Source organism: Artemia franciscana, chromosome 20 (assembly GCF_032884065.1).
Source record: "Artemia franciscana chromosome 20, ASM3288406v1, whole genome shotgun sequence".
NCBI classification, from domain to species: Eukaryota; Metazoa; Arthropoda; class Branchiopoda; order Anostraca; family Artemiidae; genus Artemia; species Artemia franciscana.
The window spans coordinates 22,219,992-22,243,530 of record NC_088882.1 but is presented as its reverse complement, the minus strand read 5'-3'; the positions used below and the strand labels follow the sequence as shown (position 1 = coordinate 22,243,530).

The 23,539-nt window shown below is 37.0% G+C and overlaps 1 protein-coding gene and 1 long non-coding RNA gene across 2 annotated transcripts in view; one reads left to right on the top strand and one right to left on the bottom strand.

Moving 5' to 3' along the window:
* Positions 1–18,641, top strand: part of LOC136039923 (uncharacterized) — a 148,852-nt gene extending 130,211 nt beyond the window's left edge. The window contains exons 6-7 of the long non-coding RNA XR_010620590.1: positions 10,124–10,272; positions 18,493–18,641. This is a non-coding gene — a long non-coding RNA (uncharacterized LOC136039923). The remainder of the gene's footprint in view (positions 1–10,123; positions 10,273–18,492) is intronic.
* Positions 10,284–23,539, bottom strand: part of LOC136039917 (ionotropic receptor 93a-like) — an 81,439-nt gene continuing 68,183 nt past the window's right edge. Inside the window, exons 13-15 of the mRNA XM_065723907.1 lie at positions 20,608–20,686; positions 18,636–18,793; positions 10,284–10,511 (exon numbers count right to left, since the gene is read on the bottom strand). Coding sequence (XP_065579979.1) covers positions 10,414–10,511; positions 18,636–18,793; positions 20,608–20,686 — 335 coding nt within the window. The 3' untranslated portion in view covers positions 10,284–10,413. The remainder of the gene's footprint in view (positions 10,512–18,635; positions 18,794–20,607; positions 20,687–23,539) is intronic.

Here is a 23,539-nt window from a genome sequence, read left to right as displayed (position 1 = left end):
TACAATGGCAGAAGAAACAGCCGAGGAAGCTGCTCAAAGAGTTAGCGCGGCTCAAAGAGAAATTACCAATAGAAAGCGTGCCAAGGAAGCTGCTCAAAGAGGTAATTCAAAGAGAAATTTTAGTATAAATCCTACAATGGCAGAAGAAACAGCCGAGGAAGCTGCTCAAAGAGTTAATTCAAGGAGAAATTTTAGTATAAATCCTACAATGGCAGTAGAAACAGCCGAGGAAGTGACTCAAAGAGTTAATGCGAAAAGGCTTGCGGCTAAAAGAGAAAGTAAGAAAAGAAAGTGTGCCGATGAAAACAGGCTTGAGGCTCAAAGAGAAACTACCAAAAAAAATCATGCAGAGGAATCACAAGAACAACGTGAAAACAGGATTGCGGCTCAAAGAGATAATGCCAAAAGAAAGCGTGCCGAGGAATCACCACCAGAGCCATTGAAGACTTTAACACGTTACAAACCAGGACAAAGGGACACAAGGAATATAAATGACGACCGGGACACTCAAAGAGAAATTACAGACCAGGAAACCGGGGCACAAATGACGACCGGGACACAGGGAATATAAGTGACGATCGGGAGACTCAAAAAGAAATTACAGACCGGGACACTGGGACACAAATGACGACCAGGACACAGGGAATATACATGACGGCCGGTTTTTACGTAGTTAAAAATATATATATATATATATATATATATATATATATATATATATATATATATATATATATATATATATATATATATATATATATATATCCATCTATATTCACAGGTGGGACAGAGGGACACAACTACAATGGCGCGTAACTAATATGGCGCGTAACGACTAACGCGTGCGGGGGGGGCTTGGGAGGCACAAAGCACCCCCACCAACTAGGTGTTAGTGGGGCGCGAAGCGCCACACCAACAGCTAGTACGTAATAAAAAAATACGAATATAGAAATTTGTTACGTAAGCTAATTCGTAAGTTACGTATATCTTTTACTAATGAAAACGTTTTTAAAAAATTAGAAGTTCTTGTTGCCTTTTTAAGTACCCAAAAAATTGGAGGGCAACTGGGTCCCCTACCCCTCCTTTTTTCTCAAAATCATTCGATCAAAACTATGGGAAAGCCATTTAGCCAAATGAATAAATATGCAAATTTCGCTTTAATTATTCATCTGCGGAAAACATGGATTAACTAAAAAACATTCAGAAATTAAATAGAAAAAAAACAAGTTTTTTTAACTGAAAGTAAGGTGCAACATTAAAACTTAAAATGAGCAGATATTACCCCGTATATGAAAGAGGCTGTTCCCTCTTCAACGCCCTGCTCTTTACGCTAAAGTTTTTACTGTTTTAAAAAGTAGAGTTGAGAGAAAGGGTTAAACTTTAGCATAAAAAGCGGGGCGTTGAGGAGGGAACAGCCCCTTTCTTATACGGGGTAATTTCTGCTCGTTTTAAGGTTTAATGTCGTTCCTTACTTTCAGTTAAAAAAAAACTTGTTTTTTTTTTTTATTTAATGGACGCCCAGAAACCGTACCGCAAATCGACGGGTTCTTAAGAAAGAGAATAAAAAAAAAATGCCAAAGAAAGAAAAAAGAAAACACAATCTGAAGATGAAGATCTAGCAAGCAAGTTTGACTAAATGATTGATTTTTCCTGAAAACGACGTTTACCTTATAATTTTATGACGAAATGATTCGTAAACTTATCGTACGAGGAGTTTCATGTCTAAATCTCTAACAGATCAAGAGCAAAATCTTGGGCACGGGGGCCACTGGACAAAGGGCACCAATGTGACTCGAGGTGGGTACCAAATTGACAAGTTTATTTTAAAAAAGATTAAAAGAGAAAAAAGGACGGAATAAGGGTGCCAGAAGTACCTTGGGAGGAGAGTCGCCCCCTTCAACCCCATAGATCTGTTTCTGGCCTAAATTTCTTTTAACTCTTTCACTCATTTAATTTCAACCAAATTAGCTATATAGTTAAAACAAATTGACTGATAGATTTATTCAAACGAAAGCCCTGTTGGGCCATTCGCTATTTAATTAGTCATAAAACTAAAATTAAGAATTTTTTTTAGGGTGGAGGGGTTTATTATTCGACAAAACTTACCTGTCGATTTCCAGGTATTTTTGGATATTTTACCAAAATATTTGGAAATATCCTCAAATCCCCTTGCACATTCAGCCATCAGTCTTCGTCTATTATCCAATCTATGTTCGTGTCCAGGTTTTTATTTTTATCCATTTAGACCTTTTAGCTACAAACCTACTTTTCAATTTATCACTGTGAATAGCGAAATAGCTATAACTTCCGGTGCTACCGAACGTTTGACACAAAGAACAAGAGCTAAGAGCTCATATGGCACTTGTGACGATGTCACAAGAGCCAAGAGCTCATATGATATGAGCTCTAGCAAAATTCTAAGAATCAATAGATTGCTATAAAAGGAAAATCAGAGGCTTAATGCCGGTCAGGATTTAAAGTAAGAGCTCTGAGTCACGAGGTCCTTCTAAATATCAAAATTCATTAAGATCCGATCACCCACTCGCAAGTTACAAAAAACCTCAATTTTTCTAATTTTTCCTTTCCCTTCAGCCTCCCAGATGTTCGAATCGGGGAAAACGACTTTATCAAGTCAATTTGTACAGCTCCCTGACACGCCTACCAATTTTCATCGTCCTAGCACGTCCAGAAGCACCAAACTCGCCAAAGCACTGAACACCATCATCTAACTCCCCCAAAGAGAGCGGATCCAGTCCGGTTACGTCAGTCACGTATCTACGACATTTATAAGCATTTTCCAAGATTTCTAGTTTCTCCCTCCAGCTCCACCCCAAGGTGAACAGACCTGGTCGGGATTTGAAATAAGAGCTTTGAGAGATGAGTTCCTTCTAAATATCAAATTTCATTAAGATCCGGTCACGCGTTCTAAGTTAAAAATACCTCAATTTTTCTAACTTTTTCAAATTAACATCCCCCAGCTCCCCCAAAGAGAATGGATCCGTACCAATTATGTCAATCTAGTATCTATAACTTGTGCTTATACTTCACATCAAGTTTCATCCCGATATCTCTAGTCTAAGCGTTTTCCAAGATTTCCGGTTTCCAAGACTTATGTTTCCCCCCTCCAACCCTCTATGTCCCCGGATACGATTCGAATTGAAAGTGGAGCATCTGAGAAATAAGATTCTTGTATATATCAAGTTTCATTGAGATCCGATCATCCATTCGTAAGATACCCCGATTTCACCTTTTCCAAGAAATCTGGCTTCCCCCTCCAACTCCCTTCAATGTCACTGGATCTGGTCAAGATTTAAAATGAGAGTTTTAAAGCACAAGATTCTTCTAGATATCAAATTTCATTCAGATCTGATAACCCGTTTATAAGTTACAAATACCTCATTTTTTCTATTTTTTCCAAATTACTCCCCCCCCCCAACTCCATCAAAGAGAACGGATCCGACCCGGTTATGTCAGTCATCTATCTTGGACTTGTGCTTATTCTTTGCACCAAGTTTCATCATGATCTCTCCGCTTTAAGCGTTTTCCAAGATTTTCGCCCCCCCCCCCCCCTAATGACACTGGACCCGGTCGGGATAAAATATAAGGGATCTAAGTTTCGATGTCCTTCTAAATATGAAATTTCATTAGGATATGATCACTCTTTCGCAAGTTAAAAATACCTCATTTTGTCTAATTTTTTGAATTAACCTCCCCTCAACTCCCCAAAAGAGAGCAGATCCGTTCCGGTTATGTAAATCCCGTATCTATGACGTGTGCTTTTTTTCCAACCAAGTTTCATCCCGATCCCTTCACTCTAAGCATTTTCAAAGAGTATAGGTTCTGCCCCCCCCAACATCCCCTTCAACGGATAAGGTTAAAATTTAATATGAGAGCTCTGAGACATGATATCCTTCCAAACATCAAATATCATTAAGATCTGATCACTCCTTCGTAAGTTAAAAATACCTCATTTTTTTCTAATTTTCCAGAATTAACCCTACCCCCCCAACTCCTCCAAAGAGAGAGGATCCGTCCTGGTTATGTCAATCACGTATCTAAGACTTGGGCTTATTTTTCCCACCAAGTTTCATCCCGATCCCTCCACACTAAGCGTTTTCCAAGATTTAAGGTTCCCCCCTCAATCCCCCCCCCATGTCATCGGATCCAGTCGGAATTTAAAATAAGAGCTCTGAGATACGATATCCTTCCAAAATTCAAATTTCATTAAGATCTGGTCACTCCTTCGTAAGTTAAAAATACCTCTATTTTTTTTCCTAATTAATTGCCCTCCCCCCAGATGGTCAAATCGAGAAAACGACTATTTCTAATTTAATCTGGTCCGGTCCCTGATACGCCTGCCAGGTTTCATCGTCCTAGCTTGCCTGGAAGTGCCTGAAGTAGCAAAACGTGGACCGACAAGCAGACAGACAGACCGACAGAATTTGCGATCGCTATATGTCACTTGGTTAATACGAAGTGCCATAAAAACTGATTCATATTGAACATAAGTTTCCATGTTCGTAAAATAGGGGAAAGATAGCACTAATCAAATGCCAATTTTGCAGATATATACTGAACCGGTTGAAGATAAATAATTTTTGTTCGTTTTAAGTTTCAACTTTGCTCTTAATTTTCATAGGAGAGCTTTGTTTTTTGTTGTTAATTGGGTAAATCAGCTACGAATAACTGATCAAATTGACATGTTTACTTAAAAAAAGATTAAAAAAGAAAAAAGAATGCAATGCAAATGAGGGGTCCAGAAAAATCTTAGGGGGGAACCTAGGGCCCCTCCTAGATCTACCCCTGATTAGCCGTTGCTATGACATTGTTGATATCTCCTTTTTATAGCATGTTTGTTCATGTATATCTTAAAATTTTCATCTCAATGCTCATAGCCTTGCAATTAGTTGGAATAGAAATAGTAGTTGAAGTACTAGTAATAGTAGTAAAAGTAACAGTGATACTAGCATTAGCAGTAGCGTGCACATATTACCTTATGGTCAGATGATCTTCCCGTTTAAGCATTCTGTGAAAGTTTTAACTTAATATCCAAGTCAATTTTAAAGATACGCTCTATTGACAATGTACATGCACACAGTGTCTTTTGATTTCGTAAAAACAATCCCCCTCAATGTTGTAAATGACGCAATGTGGTAGTACTAGTGGTAGTAGTAGTAGAATGCAAATATAACCTTATTGGTCATTTCCCTTATCATTTCCCGAGAGCTCTCTGAAAGGCTCACCTGAATCCCCTTCGTCTTTTTGGAAAGTAAGTTCAAAATACTTACCTTTCTCAATAACATATACTATAAATAAACAATGGACGAATTGCCCTGAGGTCTGTGGGGAGGTTGAGATCCCCAAAGACATGATTACTGAATCTTCCAACAAAGCTAAAAAAAAATAACTCTCTTAAAATTTCGATCAGATGTATTTTGGGGAGTGATAGGCTTGGGCTGGGGGAAAGGTTGCCCTCCATTCACTTTTGCCTCTTAAAAAGGAACTAGAAATATACATTTCCAATCAAATGAGCCTCCACTAAAGTTCCTACGACCACTCCTTCCATAAAAGCTTTATATACCCCCAAGGCATAACTAACAACCATTGCCCATAGAATCTGGGGGTATGTTTCAAACTCAAAGATCTTCTTATGTGATTGTCTTCCTCAAAGACATAATTTCCGGACCTTCGAACTACGCTGAAAAAAATTGTTATCTCAAAGGGGGCTGGTTGCCTCCAATCACTTTCGACTATTAAAAAGAGCATTAGCCCTTTCAATTTACAATCGAATGAGCTCCTTTTGAAGTTTCTATGATAACTTCTTCTATAGGAAGTTCCCTGGTTGAAAAAAAATAATAATTATAGATTGTGCCCACATCGCTCTTTACTTAGGCGCTATTGCACTGCCTATGCTTAGTGAAAAAATATAGAAGGGAGTATGAAGGAATATAGTAAGTAGTACATAATGTAGAAAACAGATATTTCTAATTTATACTGCAAAACTAATTTTAAGAAGCCAGGAAAATGGCACAAGAGATATTAGGATACAAAGAGGGATTTTAGAAATAAGGTAGTATCTGTGAAGGACTTTGAATAGGAACCTCCAGGAAAGGGACAAATTAGAAAGGATGCAGCTGTTTATTATAAGATATGGTTCGGAGTAAATAGAAACATTAATAATTCGGGAGCTTCGAGAATGTTTTTGCTAAGAAGTTGTAGGCTATAATTATGTTCTGGGAATGCATTCTGAAAATGTCCCGAGTCTGGCTACTAAATCAACTTATTTGAAAGTTCCTAGAGATGAGTCTCCAAGTTCATGACCGCGCCAGATCAGAAACGTTTTACAAAATGGTGGAGTGGGGGTGATATGGAATAATGGATTAGGTAATAAGTAATGAGAAAAATACAAAATTCCACGTTCTTGCAGGTAGGAGCTTGAATCTTCTGCAGTAGAGTTTTCTATTATGCTGAATCTATTGGTATTAATTAAATTAATATTGTTTTCTGTTTTCGGGGTGTTTCCCACTTTCTCCAAAAATCAGGCAAATTTTTTCAGACAAGTAGCTTTTGATGTGTTATATTAAACTTAACGAATTTTATGTTTCTAAAATTAGAGAGCCTATGAGTTGCCTATAGTAAATTGCCATAGGCTTAAACGTTTTACATATTTATTTATAATTTCTTTCCCCAGAGGCACTTCATATGAGAAGGGTAGCCGTATAGATTTCAGAGGGGGGGGGGATTCGATTGGAAATTGGAATTTCTAGTTCGCTTTTGAAGGGCAATAAGTGATCAGAAGTCAGCAAGCCCCCTTCCGCCCGCTCCCAGCCTTTCTTTCCCCAAATGCATCTGATCAAAATTTTGAGATAAGCATTATGTTCAAAATAGTGTTCAAAGATTACATAACAAAAACTCCTAGGTCGAGAAAACCCCCTAGAGCCTAGAGCAAGTATTTTAAATTATGCCCCGAGATTATGTGAGCTTTTTATGGAACGGGTGGTCACATAAACTTTGAAGGAGGTTCATTTGATTGGAAATTGAAAGCTCTAGTTTTCTTTATAAAGTTAAAAGTGATTGTAGGGCAACCAGCCCCCCCACGCCCTCATTTATGAAATGCACCCAATTGAATTTTTCCTGCAATTTTGTGCAAAATAGTCTAAAGATCATATAACAGTCCCCCGAGGGTTAATACAACTTCCCAGAGCTGGGGGGGGTAAAGATTTCGAGCTATGCTCCCGGGGGGAATATAAGGTTTTTATGGAAGGAGTAACTATATAAGCTTTCACACTAACAGGGGGGCTTAAATTCACACTCACTTGCTCAGACTCACTCAGTCACTAATTAATACTCACTTACACTCATACCCGCACTCAAACCCACACACAGGAGAAAGAGGTGGTCGTATCATCTTTGAAGGGGGCTCATTCAATTGGAAATCGAAAGTTCAAAAGTGATTAAAGGGCAATTAGCCCCTACCCCCTCAACCCTCTTTTCAAAATCTTCCTTTCCCCTAATGCATCTGATCAAAGTTTTGAGATAATGTGTGTTCTAAATAGTGAAAGCATCAGATAAAAAAAAGCTCCGGGGTCGAGAGCAAGGGGACACAGGCTTTAAGTCATGCCCATGGCGCAATAGGATTTTTATGGAAAAGCTGGACGTAGAAACTTTTTGAGAAGGCTCATTTGATTGATAATGGAAAGCTCCAGTTCTCTTTTATTGAGTCAAATGTGATTAGCAGGCAACTAGCCCCCCCCCCCCATCTTCTTTTTCCAAAATGAATTCGACCAAAATTTTGAGGCAGCCGCTTGGTTCAAAATAGTCTAAAGGCAAAATAACTAAGCCTCTGGGGTTGACTTCCCCCTGGCCCGGCACCCAAAAACAGGGCTGTAACTTATACTAGTTGCCCATTGCTACCATATATGGTTTTTACGGAAGAGATGGCTGTAAAAGCTTTGGAGGAGTCCTATTTGATTGGAAACTGAAAGTCTTAGTTCTCTTTTTAAGATTCAAAAGTTAATGGAGGACAAACCATCCCCCACCCTTGCACCCTTTTCCCCCAAATAGATCCGATTAAAATTTTTAGATAGTAATTTTGTTCAAAATAGTCCAAAGTTAAAGTAACATTGGGTCTGGGATAGACATCCCCCCAGCCCCTGAGTAAAGGGATATAAATTATGCTAGTTGCTTATTATTAACATATAAGGATTTGACGGAAGGGGTAATTGTATAAACTTTGGAGGAGGCTCATTTGATTGAAGATCGAAAGTTCTAGTTCCCTTTTTAATGCTCAAAAGTGATCGGAGGGTAGCCAGCCCCCCCCCCCCCCTCTTACGCCCTCCTTTAATCAAATGCACCCGATCAAATTTTTAGATAGCAATTTTTTTTCAAAATAGTCTAAAAGCCAAATAAATGTAACTCGGGTGCTGACAAACTCCCAGGAGCCCCAGGGGTAAAGACAGTAAGTTACAGAAGTTGTTTATTGGTACTTTGATTTAAAGGGCAAGGAATGTAAGTTACGTAAGGTTCTTATTGATAATTTGTTTACTTTGATACTTTGGTACTTTCTTTACTTTGATTCTTTGTTACGTTGATATTGTCACTTCGATACCCAAATCTTTTACTATTAAATAATAAATAACACCCAAAACGAAACACAATTAATAGAAATTAAATAAATAATCATAGCAAACGAACATACAACCGGCGCTAATATAAATGAATAAATAAATCTTAAAAACGAGTAAAATTTAAACTGAATATGCAAATCGAAGTTAAAACGAAAAAAAATCACTACAAACAACAGTTTTGCTACTGCTCCCTTGCCTAACTAAAAAATACTAAAGCCTACTGCGTCATTGGCGCTTTACTGAAAACGATTTGCATTACAAATATGTTTTTTTTTGTACTTGTAACAACATTGAAAATAAAATAAAATTGTAGTGAAATAAAATCTTGAACTGATGAACTTCCAGTAATTAATACCATTATATATCAAATACTCAGTTTAATTTTTATTAGTTATTTCCAAGACTGTTCAAGACACATAGTTTTCAGTAAAGCGTTAGTGATGTACTAGGCTTTACGCTTTTACAGTTAGGCGAGGGGGTAGTAGGCAAACTCTTGTTTGTAGTGATTTTTGTTCATTTTCAGCTTGATTTACATGTTCAATGTAAATTTTAATCGTTTTAAGATTTATCTATCCATGTATATTGGTCCCTGTTGTATGTTTCTATGCTTATATTGTTTATTTAATTTCTGTTGGTTTTTGGTTTCACTTATTCTTTAATAGTAAAATATTTTGTTCGTTTTAAGATTCATTGATTCATTTACATAAGTAGCCTACCTGTTGTAAGTTTGTTTTCTATGATTGTTTATTTAATTTCTATTTATTTTGGGTTTCATTTATTCTTTAATAGTAATTTTTGGTCGTTTTAAATTTGAATCATTATAAGTTTAATATGACCTTTACTTTTATTTCAGAACTTCTTTTCGGAAAATATGTTTTTTTTAATTAATAAAAATTAAAAGTTAAATTTTTTTGATGTATTAAGTTTTATCAAAATTACTTTTTTTTAATTTTATTATTACTATCAGCACTAGTCGCTTCTTAGTTACAGTTCGTTACTGCAAACTTTTTGCTGTTGCTTCCAAGATTTTTGAGTGCCTGCAGAAGTCTTGGATCAAATACTTGAGAAAAGGTTTTGAACTGCAATTTGAAACAGTGTGTTCACAACACAAGTATATATATATATATATATATATAGTAACAGTAGCGAAAAGTTTCTTCAAAAATCATACAGATTAAACCGCTCGGAAAACGATTTCCCCGTGCGCTTCACAGCAATAGTCTCAGTTGCCTTGGCGTTCAGTCGGATAAACATTTACATGTATACATTTATATGTACATGTATGCGCTAAACATTTGTCATTGCACGTGCGCGAAGGCGGAGTCATGAAGAGTGGCTTAGACTGATGTGTTCCAAAAATCTTTAATGGAGAATATAGCCCTCTTCCGTACTGTTCGTATATGTATTTATGCTGTGATTCTGCTTAAGTAGCTTATCCAAACAAAGACATAACTCGATTCTTTCAAGCAAAGATTTAATATGGTATTTCGTTCTAGGATAGAAAATAAGTCAGAAGGGGCTTGTCCTTGGCTGAAACCTTTCAGATGCCGATCATAAACAACTCTAAAACATTACTTAATCTCAATAACCTAACTACGTACAAGCGATAAAGTCCCATGTTCAGAATAATTCAATGCTAAAGAAGGTAGGAATGCATAAAAGATACAATTATATTATTGTTTACCTAATAACAAACGGGCTAAATAATCTTCTACTATATCAATCCAGGGTTTACTATTTTTATATAATAGCTATTGGCCAAGTGAAGAGTTTGTGATTGCCATACTCAATTTAAAAAAGGCCGAATAACTGATTCCTCATGCTTCTTACGCCTGTATCTGGCTATCCTTTCACCAAGAAAGGCAGCAAATGCAACCATAAACCCTGAAACAGAACGGTACATTAATTTTCTTAGAAATTTTAGTAATTTTAAAATAGATAATCCGCTGCAAGTAATAAAGTACAGTACAATAAAAAAAAACTGAGTTTAAATTTTTAAAACGACCATTTTTGCATCGACATATTTCTTAATTGAAACCCTTTCTAAATCGATTAGCCCCATTAAAACTGCAGCAAAGAAAAACGTCACTAGAAATGACGAAGAACATACATAGTGGGTTGTCATACTGAGTAGTGTTGTCTTTTATCCCTGTTTATTTGCAGAATTTGCATGAACTTTTTACTAAGAAGCATAGCAAGGCCTGTGAGAGAGAAAAGCATTAAATGGGAAGTTAAACTACCTTTAGTTTAGATTCCTTATGTGATTGCATGTCCAAGGTAAAAATATTAATGAAACCAATTAAATTTGGAGGTTCAACGAGGTCAGAACATGAGACAAAGTTCGAAGATTAACGTGATATGGACTTTGGTACTTGAATTTGAAATAAATGATTATGATTTTTAGTATTTTAAGCAATTGACTGAGGAAACAGCTTCATTTACATATTTAGCATTATTAATAATGAAAGTGGATGCACGGAATATTTGAGAAGTAGAACAGGAAAGAAGCAAGTCAATTTGTTTTTGCACCTCAAGAACATTTGGTAGAAATGGGGCATAAGTGCTATTAGTATGATTAAAATAATAAAATACGCGATAATTACAGTTATTACGTATTTTTTTTTCAAACAGATGGGCTTGGACGAGTTGAGAAACAGAAACCAAAAAATTAGGTACCCGTTTGAGTGAGCATATCAAATGAAATTATTATTATTATTATTTAAGAATTAACGACGCTTCTTGACTACTAAGGTCCCTGCGTCGGCCCTGCAGCGTGACATATCAAATGAAAAGAAGGTTCAAAAAGAAATTTTGAATTTAAATCCAAGACAGATAGTCTGAGCGACAGGCAAAGCTGGCATAAGACATTTTCATGATTGTATTAAAATGTATGTCGCTTTTCACTTGTTGATAGATAGTCTATCATCCATCCATCCTTGGGCAAAATTAAGGTAGATAGTCATAGAACTAAGAAATGATAGAAATTTTTGAGTCGACTCATGACGGACAACGTCCACCGGCTGTATCGCCAGGAATGCAGTGTTCTTAGTACAGTTTTAATTCGGTTTTAGTAGCATTAGTAGTCTTCTAGTCAGCAAGGTATAGAGACGTGTTGGTATCTTCTTAAGTATTTATGGTGGATAAATGAATTTAAGAGCACCTTCCTAATGTTAAGTGAGCTAGTTAATTTGTAATTTTCTGATGGTGATTCAAAAGTTGAATTGTTCATTGACGTTAATTGCATAAAAAAGGGGATAAAGATCCTACAAAGCCTTTGATGGCACGTAGAGCGTCGAATCGACGTTTCAGTTGATGGGTCTTTTGTAAAGGGACAGATAGGAAGGCTGGCACCCAACCTTCTGGCAGTAAAAATCGAACGCCAATCCAGGTGCTTCCCAGCTGACCATCAGTCAAGTGTGCTACGACAGGCTGGCGTTGATTCTGTACACTCTACTACTACTACCACTTACAACTCTCTGCCGTAATAAGTTGGCTTGTCTGCCGTTGGCTTGAGGCCAACGCAGTTGCGCACGTTCCTCTTCCATTCCAATCTATTCGAGCTCTTTACACCCTCCCAAGATGTTCCATTTCCCTTAACTCTTTCTTTACGACGATCTCCCAGCTCATTCCAGGGTGAATTACTTTTCGTTTGGCCCTAGAAGGTTTCCCGAAAAGGAAAATCTTGAGCAATCTATCATTCTTCATCCGCAGAACATCTCATAGCCATCTCAACCTTTCTCTCATCATAGCTCTTGACAGCGAGATTGGCCCATATTTTTCGCACAGCTCACTGTTTAAATACGGCCAGTCAGTTAGGTACCCAAAATAATCCGTAGGCAATTTCTCTGGAAAACATCTAGCAAATCCTGCTACGTCTTTCAGAGCGCAGACGCTTCAGAACCCCTCATGATCACAGTCATTACTGTAGCTTCCATTATTCTAATTTTGGTGTGTAGACTTATCCTCCTCTGCTTCCCAACTTTTTTCAACTCAGAAAAAAACCTGGGTCTTGGTTAGTCCACCTTTAACATCTTCACTGCACCCACCGTCTTCACTAATAATACTAGCTATATAAGTGAAGCTGTCCACTTGGTCGATCTTCCTGTTACCCAACATCAAATCTTCACCTTCACTTATTTCTAGTCTTAGCGACTCTTAGTCTTCATAATACAAATTCTCAAATGTATTTCTGCACCCTGAACTTGTACAACCTCTTAAAATTTATTCATTTTGCTAATATTTTCACCTAAGATTCTTAGATAATTAGTATAATCTAAGCCTTGGAAAGTTTTACTTCCCCAATTGATTCCGTGTTCTCCCATTCCCCTTACTGTGCTCCTTGAGATCCACCAAAATGATCCATATAAACGGAGATAGGCCACAACCCTGCTTAACTCCTGAATTAATACGAACCAAGCTATTAAACCTAGAAAGGTAAGCCTCCCAAAAAGTTACGTAGATGGTAAGCTTTCGTAAAAATTACTACTTGAAGAAACATTGACTTCTAAAACTCACCATTTAAGTGTATTTTATAAGTATGTGGAGATATCAAAATCAAATTTTCAAAAAAAAATTTGAACCGAATAAAAGTTTGGTGTCAGTTCTTGGAGTTACATGGTATGTGTGACTTCATACGGTGTTAACCGAAGAAAGGCTTTTTGTAGTGGTTGCGGCTGACATTGAACTACACATTTGGTCAAATGTGTAAACAACATTATTCAAAGATCTCAGGCTTCTGGATTGGATATGTAAAACTGGTACCCTCATGGCAAGTTGACAGAAGCAAGATTATTTTTGATGAAAAAGCAAGGTAAGACACTAGAGTCAGCTCCTAATCGAAGCAGAACATTAAGGTTCTTGTAATTCTCCCTTTGCTCACAAGCAGCTCTTCCGGAATTTGCCGGAGTCCCAACTGCCGTCAGTCGATAAGGTTCTTTCAGTAGTTCTGCTACAAACAAAATTGATGTAAACCTGTTTCTATTTGTTCCCCAAACAGGGGAACAAATAGGTTAAAGCAGAAAATAGCCAAATTCAGCATTTTCATATGCTATACTTGACGAACTTTGTTACGAAGCTTGGTAATTACCAAGTTTTGATCAAAAAATCCCTTTTCCTATGGTAAGGTTTCGTAAATTTTACTACACACCTTTAATATCTCCCCAACTAGTTCACATAATAAAACCTCAGTGACGGCACAAGAACTGGCTAATCATAATATTAGCATATACGAAAAGTGGGTTGGCGCAATGCATCCGTTTCTGTGGTAAGCGCAAAAATGTGTTTTGGTGTCACAAAATTTAAGCGTGCTCACCCTTCAAGGGTTAATATCACTTCCTACCGCAACCGCAGTAATGTTATTCTAATATATGGGACTAACCACTTTAATGTATTTTTCTGATATACCATACAAGGATAGGACCTTCGCTAAAGCTCATCAATCAGCTGAATCAAACGCTGGCTCAAAATCAGTAAAACTGAGGATTGAAAGGGTTTGATGACTCAATCAGCTCTCAATTATTAATCTGGGTGTGAAAATTTAGTCGATACATTCTCTCCCCTTCCTAAAGCAACAATGTTCTTCTCTTGAAACTTTATTTACAGTATCCCTGAGTCTAAAGAGTATCATCATACTAAGGCATTTGCTTCCTACAGAAACCAAGCTAATGTCTCTAATGTCTCCATAATTACCTCAATCTTTTTTTTTCTCATAGAGGGGTTGAATTAGAGTTTTCCTAAAATCGCTAGGTACTTCCCCCTTTTCCAAAATCATACCCATAATCTTCATAAAGTTATCTCTAACTTCATTACCACCCTATTTAAAAAACTCACAAAACTATCAGCAACCGAGGCCTTATTATTTTTTAATCCGTTCAGTACTGTCACTAGTTCTCTCTCCCCAAAAAATCTTCCAAAGCGTCATAAACTTCTCCATTTTTTTTACATCTTTTCTAGTAACTCTAGCGCATCCTCAAAATATTCTACCTAGCCCTTTTTTACTGTTTCCTTATCACTAACTGTACCCCCGTTCCTATCTTAAACTGGGAAAACTCCAGATTGACTATTCCACCTCAATTTAATAACATGTCAATGCAATATTTTACTATAATGCCGTCTGGCTTCATCTTCCAGATCTTCAGCAATTCTATCCATGGCCTACTTCACAACTTCACAACTCTTTAATTCATATTTAATGCTTTCTTTACTTTCTTTATACTCACTTTATTTGTCGTGGAGGGGCGATTTCCAGCATGATTCGAAAAAAATTATAGATAAAATGAAAAACAAGTCCTTTTTCAAATGAAAGTAGGTAAAGCAGGATTTTCCAGGCCGGATTGCCCGCAAGAGATTTTCTGGGGAAATTGTTAGCGAGGATAGAATAGTCCAGGGGGAGGATTTTACACGGTAGAAGCTTTCCAAGGAATACTTTTCGGGCCTAGGGGATTTTACCATCGTGGGGCTGGCGAATTTCCTGGTATTATTTGAGAAACGATCAGAAACTAAATAAAAAACAAGTTTTGTTACAACTAAAACGAACAGTTTTTATTCCGTAAAAACAGAAAGGAAATCCATAAGAGCAGAAATTTTTTCGTATATGAAGGGCATCTACCTCGCTAAAGTTTAACTTTTTGTCCTAATTCTTCAAGAACAACTTCTGAAACACAAGGGTTGTTTAATTAGAATAAAAAGTTTTTTTGTAATACTAAAAAGCTTTCGCATGAAGAGCAAGGCATTGAGAAGGGAACATCCCCTCTCATACTCGGAATAATTCATGTTCATTTATGTTTCAATGTTACTCCTTACTTTCGGTTAAGAAAACCGGTTTTTCTTATTTAATTATTAGAAACGACGGCGAATGCAGTAAAGATGTTAAAAGTAGAATAGCCAAGGCCCAGGGTGTGTTTTTGAAGTTGAAAAAAATTAGAAAAACAGAAAGATACATCTACAAACTATGATTGGAAGCTACAATGATGACAGTGGGTAAGTACGGTTCTGAAGCGTTGGCACTCCAAAAGACAAAGGAGGATTTGTTAAATGTTTTCCAGAGGAATTCTTCTGGTTGTCCGTCTGACTGACCACACTTTAAACTTTACAAAAATATTATTCTATCCCGCTTTCAAGTGCTATAGTGAGAGAAAGGTTGAAATGGCTAGAACACATTCTGCATATGAAGGATGAAAGATTCCCAAAAGTCATCCTCTTGGGCCAGCTATCTAGGGCCAAAAGAAAAGTAGGTCGTCCCAAATGGAGTGAGAGGAGGTCACAAGAAAGTGCTTAAAAAAATTGGACCTTATCGGGCGAATGATGTTTGGGAGGCCTTGAATTGACTGGGATGGAAGAGGAGTGTGCCTTGCTTTATTGGCCTAAGGCGGCTAGGTGCTGCACTGAAAATTTGTTAGTAGGTGGGTAGTTTTTCAGCGTCTCTGTGATTTTCAGTTGGAAACGTTAATATTTTTGCTTTGACAAACTTACCATCTTTATTTTTTGAATCAAAACGTCAGAGTAAAAACTGAAATATCCTGAAAGAGTTTAAATATCAGAGGCAACGCTATACCGTTGTCCATAGTAAAGAACCCTAAGTCTCTTTATTATCTATTTTCATTATTTATTTGTTATTGTTATCTTTTCTCCCGAGGTATTTCTTATAGAAAGGGCCGTATGAACCACTTAGGGGGCTAATTCAATTGGAAATAGAAAGTTTTAGTGCCCCTTTTAAGAGTCGAAGTGATCGGAGGGTAACCATCCCCCCTCATGTCCTCTTTTCCCCAAATGCATCCCATCAAAATTTTGAGATAGTCGTTTTGTTTGAAATAGTGCAAATGTCACTTAACTATGCATCTGGGGTTAAAAAAAACACACAGTCCGAGGCAAGGGTTGTAAGTTGTACAAGTTACCCATTCTTAACAAATAAGGTTTTTATGGAGAGGGTGGTCGTATAAACTTTGGAGGAGGCTCATTTGACTGAAAATCGAAACTTCTAGTTCCCTTTTTAAGAGTCAAAAGTCATCAGAGGGCAATGGGCTCCTCCACAAATTTGAAATAGAAAATGTTGCTAAAGATAGTCCATATGCAATACAACTATACCTTCGGAGTTGACAAGCCCCCTCCCAGTTCCCGGAGCAAAGGCTGTAAGTCATGCTAAGTGCCCAATGTTAACACATAAGGTTTGTATAGAAGGGGTGGTCATATAAACTTTACAGAGGGCTCATTCCATTGGAAATCGAAAATTATAGTACCTTTTATAAGAGTCAAAAGTGATTAGGAGGCAAGTAGCCCACACGATCTTTTCCCTGAAATGCATCTGATTAAAATTTCGAGGTAGCCATTTTGTTCAAAATAGTCCAAAGGCCAAATAACTATGACTCCAAGGTTAACAAAAACCACCACAGACCCTGGGACAATGGCTAAGAAGTTGCTCATTGTTGACATATAAGGCTGTTATGGAAGAATTGGTCGTATAAACTTTGGAGGAGGCCCATTAGATTGGTCATCGAAAGTTCTAGTTCCCTTTATAAGAATAAAAAGTGATTGGAGGGCAACTAGCCCACCCCACGTCTTTTTCCTCAAATGCATTGCATCAAAATTTTGAGATAGCCATTTGGTTTTAAATAGCCTAAAGGTCAAATAACTTTGCCTCCAGGGTTGACACCCCTCCAAAGCCCCTGGTGTAACGGCTAAAAGTTATGCAAGTTGGTCAATGTGAACATATAAGGTATTTCATCAAGAAAATCAATGTTTCATCCTCGACCTCTGAAAAAGCTTAGAGATGAAAGTTTAAAGAAATGTTGAGAGAATGCCAAACTCAAGCAGAGTACACTTTGTCCTTGCTGGTTAGGAAAAATGGAATATCAGCAGTATGTAAGGAACGGCTGAGGGTATTAGGTTGAAACTTTCAATGTATGTTGAGGGGATATTCAAGAGAGATTGGAGGGAAACCAGCCCTTCCCCCTCTTACCCTTTTGATGAGTCCCTTTCCTCAAAAAAAGTCAAAAGTTTGTAACTATTATTTTGATCAAACCAGTCAAAATGTATAATAGCTATGGCTCAAGGGATACCATACCCTGCAGACCCCCGGGACAAGAATTGTAAATTATGCAAATTATAAATTGTTTATGTGCAGGATTTATCATTAGGAAAAAAGTTTTGATTTTGGGTGTATCATAAAATGTCAAGGGCATTTAGGTGAAACTTTTGGTGAAGATTGAGGGTATCTTAAACTAATCAAAAGGGACTATGTACATCCGGCTTATCAAAAAGCAGATTTTCAATACCTTAAGAACTGCTAGGGACATTAAACGGAAACTTTCAGGATATGGCGTTTTAAAGTGGTTGGAGGGCTGCCAGTCCTCTTCCCATACCCTCTCTATCTGCCCTCTTGCCAAAAACATTTGACCAAAATTTGAAATAGTCATCTTGTTCAAAATAGTCTAAATTTCAATTAATTATGCCATCGGGAATGACATAACTCCCCACAGCTCTGGAGAGGAATGCCCAACACAATCAAAATATACTAGGTGCATGTTAGTTGTCAAAAGGTTGTCAGAACTAAACGCAAGTTACACAACAAGCTTTAGACTTCTACGATTAAGGAAGGGGGAGAAGGGCAGTAGCCGAGTTGAACATTCAATTTAATTTTTAACTCGCTCTCAGATTCATTTATTCATCTATATTAGTACCTCAATCTATATGTTTTCTATGATCGTTTATTTTAAATTCTTTTCATTTTGGATTTCATTTAATTCTTAATAAAAGTTTTTGGTCGTTTTGAGTTTAAATTATTACAGGAATTTCTTTCTGCTGGTCTTAAATATAATATGGCTTTTTACTTTTTGTTGAAAAACTTCTTTTTCTGAAAGTTTTTTTTCAGTTAATATTGCGAGAGCCCCACTGCACAATTGTGTTCACCAGACCCAATGTAGCTGACCAGAGCAAACTACTCCAGAAGTAAAAGAACACCTGAATTTCTTTTTCAATGCTAATACTTTTTCTGACGGCTTTAAAGAAACTTACCTATCAATAAGACATAGAAAGCGCCTTGGGTATCCCTCAGATTGATTGCTCTCATTGTTCCACTTCCTCCTTGTGCAGTTGTTGAGCACTCATCAGGGGCCGGCCAGTTGTCAACACGAAATTTTTCAATCAAACCGGCAGTGAAATATTTGTCTATCCTAGTAAAAAATAAATATATTTCGTGACTTTTAATATTGGAAAAAACACATTTAATTTTTAACATTTAATCTAAAAGCAATCCATTACAATGTTTACAAATAGAAATATGATCTACTCTCTAATACTAGGCGACGAAAAAAATCAAATGTTTCAGCGATTTTTTTAAGTTCCAAAAATTAATGAGTACTTAAACATGTGTTTTTAATTTTGTGTCGCATATTATGAGCCCATTTCTTAAGAGCCTATGCTATTGATTATATACTATTGACCTACAAAACATGTTTCGTACACATGAGATCAGATCTAAAAAACATAGGGACGCACTCGAACTACCACCCTTCAAGGCTTTTGCGAAGAAGATCGGTAGTGTGAGGGGCTGTCCAGGGGAAATTATGCGACAAAATGTATAGTTCAAGCTTTTTTGTATTTTTGGTAAATATAGCTACTGATCGAAAATACACACCCCTATATAAATACCCCAGTTTCTAACAAATAGTGCCATACGACACTTCAACAAATGTTGTCTCGGAAGTATCACTTTGTTTAAAATCAAATGAAAGAATTGCCCAAGAGCTCTGGGGGGATTCCATGACCCACTCCTTCCTCCACTAATGGAAAACTTTGAAAATATATAGACCATGCAGCTAAAAAATGCTTTGCAAAAACATATCCAACAAAACAGATACCAAATAAGTAGCCTAACCTAATACAGAAGCTAAAAATGATTTTATAGCTTTTCAACATGGGGAGGGGGGGTGTGTTAAAAATTTTTGAAAAATTTTCAATGACGAAATTTAATCTCTGGGGGGTGGGGGCGGGATAAACTGTTTTTGAATTCCCAATAATAACTTTCTAGTTATATTTTACTTTTAACCACAACCTGGAAAATCATTACCATTCCCGAGTAGCTTTAAAGAGGAACTTTTTAAATTAAAACATTTGTTTCATGCTGTTTTCTTTTCATTTTCATTCAATATAGGTAGTGGCTCATTCTTTGCTAGGTTAAAGCTACTGCTGCAACCATGATATCACGCATAAATGATTGAGCCAAGAAATAATTTCACCCGCTAAAATTGAAAAGAACTCGAGAAATGCTGGGCCTGGTAGTTAAACCATGTATACTAACCTTTAAACAGCCCTAAAATGCATCAAAAGTACTAGAGACCTTTATTACAGAGAGGGACAGATACAAAAATACGGATGTAATAGTACGATATCTAATGGGGTAGCCAAGCGACTCTTCGTTACTCAATGTCTAATCAGTGCTGCTTTTTTTTTTCCTTTTTTATGAAATTTTTATCAGTAAAGTATTTGGACAGTGTGAAGATAGAAGACACTTCTTACCACACAGTATGCAGAATAATTGTATCTAACACATCAGGCATGCAGACCCGCTATAATTTACCCCCCCCCCCCCAAGTGTGCAAATAAGTAGCCAAAATTTATTTCTAAAGAATTATATTTTTATCATACTTAGGTATGTTTCATATCTTGCTGGAAAATCACGCCGTCCTCCACTTATGCTATCTAAATCAGATTAAGCCTATCATCTTATTTCGTCACATAATTAGTGGTCCGTCATCACAATCAAAGCCAGTGCACAGTCTTAGAAACTTTTATCCAAAGGTACGAATTTCGGGATAACAGAAGATATGTTTAAGATGCATAGAAGGGATACATTTATGAGACTATTGCAGTAAATAACAACTTACCTTAAAACACCTTTGCAATCTTCAAACACCTTTAGCACACATGAAACTGACAATACTACGGTAATATTATATTATATTTTACAGATTATCAAAAACCTTACCATTTATTAATTTGTTCCCTAATTGTACTATGTTTAGGAAACGCAAGTGCTACTCTCTCTGTTAGAAACTCCTCTTTCCCTGAAAAAGAAAAATAAAGCAGGTTCAATGACATTCATTTTTATCCATTCTTATGAAAAATTCAACGTTAATCATTGCCTAGACACATAAGTGCTCGATTACATTCAGAGTTCAGAGTTCATTTATTCAACAATAATTTATCTAAACATACAATAAATTGCCCATCTTCTCTCACCTACGAAAGGCTCCATTACCAGGGAAACAGGGAAGAAAGCATAAAAAAATACATATAAAATAAATCGTAAATAATCAGTAGTTTATATTCCACTAGTAACTTTAGTACAACACGACACCAATAACCAAACCTCAACATCACACAATCAAAATAATGTGAATCTGACCAGCACAGACCAACTCCAGCCAACAACTCCGTCTTCATAATACCGAAATATAATTGTAATAATTTTAAAACACAACGTGTGTGTCAACAATAACAATGATAAATAGTTTACAATTTACTATTAAATTAACCCCATTCATTAGACTATTTTGAAAGAAAATCCAATGCCTTTTTTTGGAAATCCCAAGCAAAGTCTACCCCGTGCCGCAGCTGGTAGTGAATTCCATACCTTTAAGCTTGAAGCTACCGGACTAAAATTGGACCAAACGCACCACGTAGAAGAATTTTTACATCATTAGCATTAAGAAGGGCATATGACGAAAAATCAGAAACAAAAGAAAGACTCTCGAAAACAGCTGGCATTTGCCCCTGGACTAAAGAGAAAGCAAAATATGCACAGGATGCGAGATACACAAACCGAACATTTAGAAGAAGCTTATTTATCAAACATTGGTCTCTTTAATCATTTCCCTGGTCCTTTCTTGGACAAAAACAATAGAACATGTAAAAGACGGAAAGATAGACATCCATATAAGTGCTTAAACTTACGAAGAACATTGAAATTTCTTGCCACCTTAAGCTAGATATCATTATAGTTTTAAATGGTAGATTTTCATCTACCAGGATTCCCACGAGACGTATGAAACTACCATCAGGTCTAAAAATTGATCCTCAGGAGGTCCAGATTTCTTTTATAACAAGGATAGATTGAGAGACTCTAAAAAAATCAGAAACTTTTATTGTGAAATACTTAACATGCGATAGTTAACCTCAAACCATGACACAACACGCTCAGAAAGAAACGTAAGGCTCGGTCACAACAGAGGGCTCCTGATTAGCTTGAAAATAAAAACGACAACATATCTTCGGTTTAAAATTTTTAGATGAAATAAAATGTCATTAAAATAAATTAACAAGAGCTAAGAGCTCATATGACACTTGTGACGAGGTCGGAAGAGCTAAGAGCCAAGAGCTCATATGGTATGAGCTCTGGCAAAATTCTAAGAGTCAATAGTTGCTTTAAAAGGAAAATCAGAAGCTTAATGCCCGTCGGGATTTAAAATAAGAGCTCTGAGTCACGAGTTCCTTCTAAATATCAAAATTCATTAAGATCCGATCACCCACTCGTAAGTTAAAAATCCCTCAATTTTTCTAATTTTTCCTCGCCCTTCAGCCCCCCAGATGGTCGAATCAGGGAAAACGGCTTTATCAAGTCAATTTGTGCAGCTCACTGACACACCTACCAATTTTCATCGTCCTAACACGTCCAGAAGCACCAAATTCGCCAATGCACTGAACTCCACCCCCTAACCCCCCAGAGAGAGCGGATCCAGTACGGTTACGTTAATCACGCATCTACGACATTTATAAGCGTTTTCCAAGATTTCAAGCTTCCCCCTCCAACTTTTCTCCAATGTCAACAGATCTGGCCGGGATTTGAAATAAGAGCTCTGAGATATGAGTTCCTTCTAAATATCAAATTTTACTAAGATCCGGTCACCCTTTCTTAAGTTAAAATACCTCAATTTTTCTAATTTTTCCAAATTAGCTACCCCCACCTCCCCTAAAGAGAACAGATCCGTTCCAATTATGTCAATCACATATCTATAACTTGTGCTTATTCTTCCCATCAAGTTTCATCCCGATCTCTCCACTCTAAGCGTTTGTCAACATATCCTGTTTCCCCCTCCAGCTCCCCCCAATGTCACCAAATCTGGTCGGAATTTAAAATGAGAGTTCGAAAGCACAAGATCCTTCTAAAAATCAAATTTCATTAAGATCTGATCACCCGTTTGTAAGTTACAAATACTTCATTTTTTCTAATTTTTCAGAATTACTCCCCTCCCCCCCCCCAAACCCCACCAAAGAGAAAGCGGATCCGTTCTGGTTATATCTTGGACTTGTGCTTATTTTTCCCAACAAGTTTCATCCTGATCTCTCCGCTTTAAACGTTTTCCAAGATTTCCGGTCCCCCCCCAATGACATTGGATCCGGTCGGAATTGAAATACGAGATCTGAGTTACGAGGTCCTTCTAAATATGAAATTTCAATAAGATCCGATCATTCCTTCGTAAGTTAAAAATACCTCATTTTTTCTAATTTTTTAGAATTAACCTTTCCCCCCACCCCAACTCCCCCAAAGAGAGTGGATCCGTTCCAGTTATGTCAATCACGTGTCTAGGACTGGTGCCTATTTTTCCCACTAAGTTGCATCACGATCCCTCCACTCTAAGCGTTTTCCAAGATATTAGGTCCCCCCCAAAGTCCCCCAATGTCACCAGATCCGGTCGGGATTTAAAATAAAAGCTCTGAGACACGATATTCCTCCAAATATCAAATTTCATTAAGATCCTATCACTCCTTTGTAAGTTAAAAATACCTCATTTTTTCTAATTTTTTAGAATTAACCCTCCCCCCCCAACCAACTCCCCCAAAGAGTGCGGATCCGTTCCGGTTATATCAATCACGCATCTAGGACTTGTGATTATTTTTCCCACCAAGTTTCATCCCGA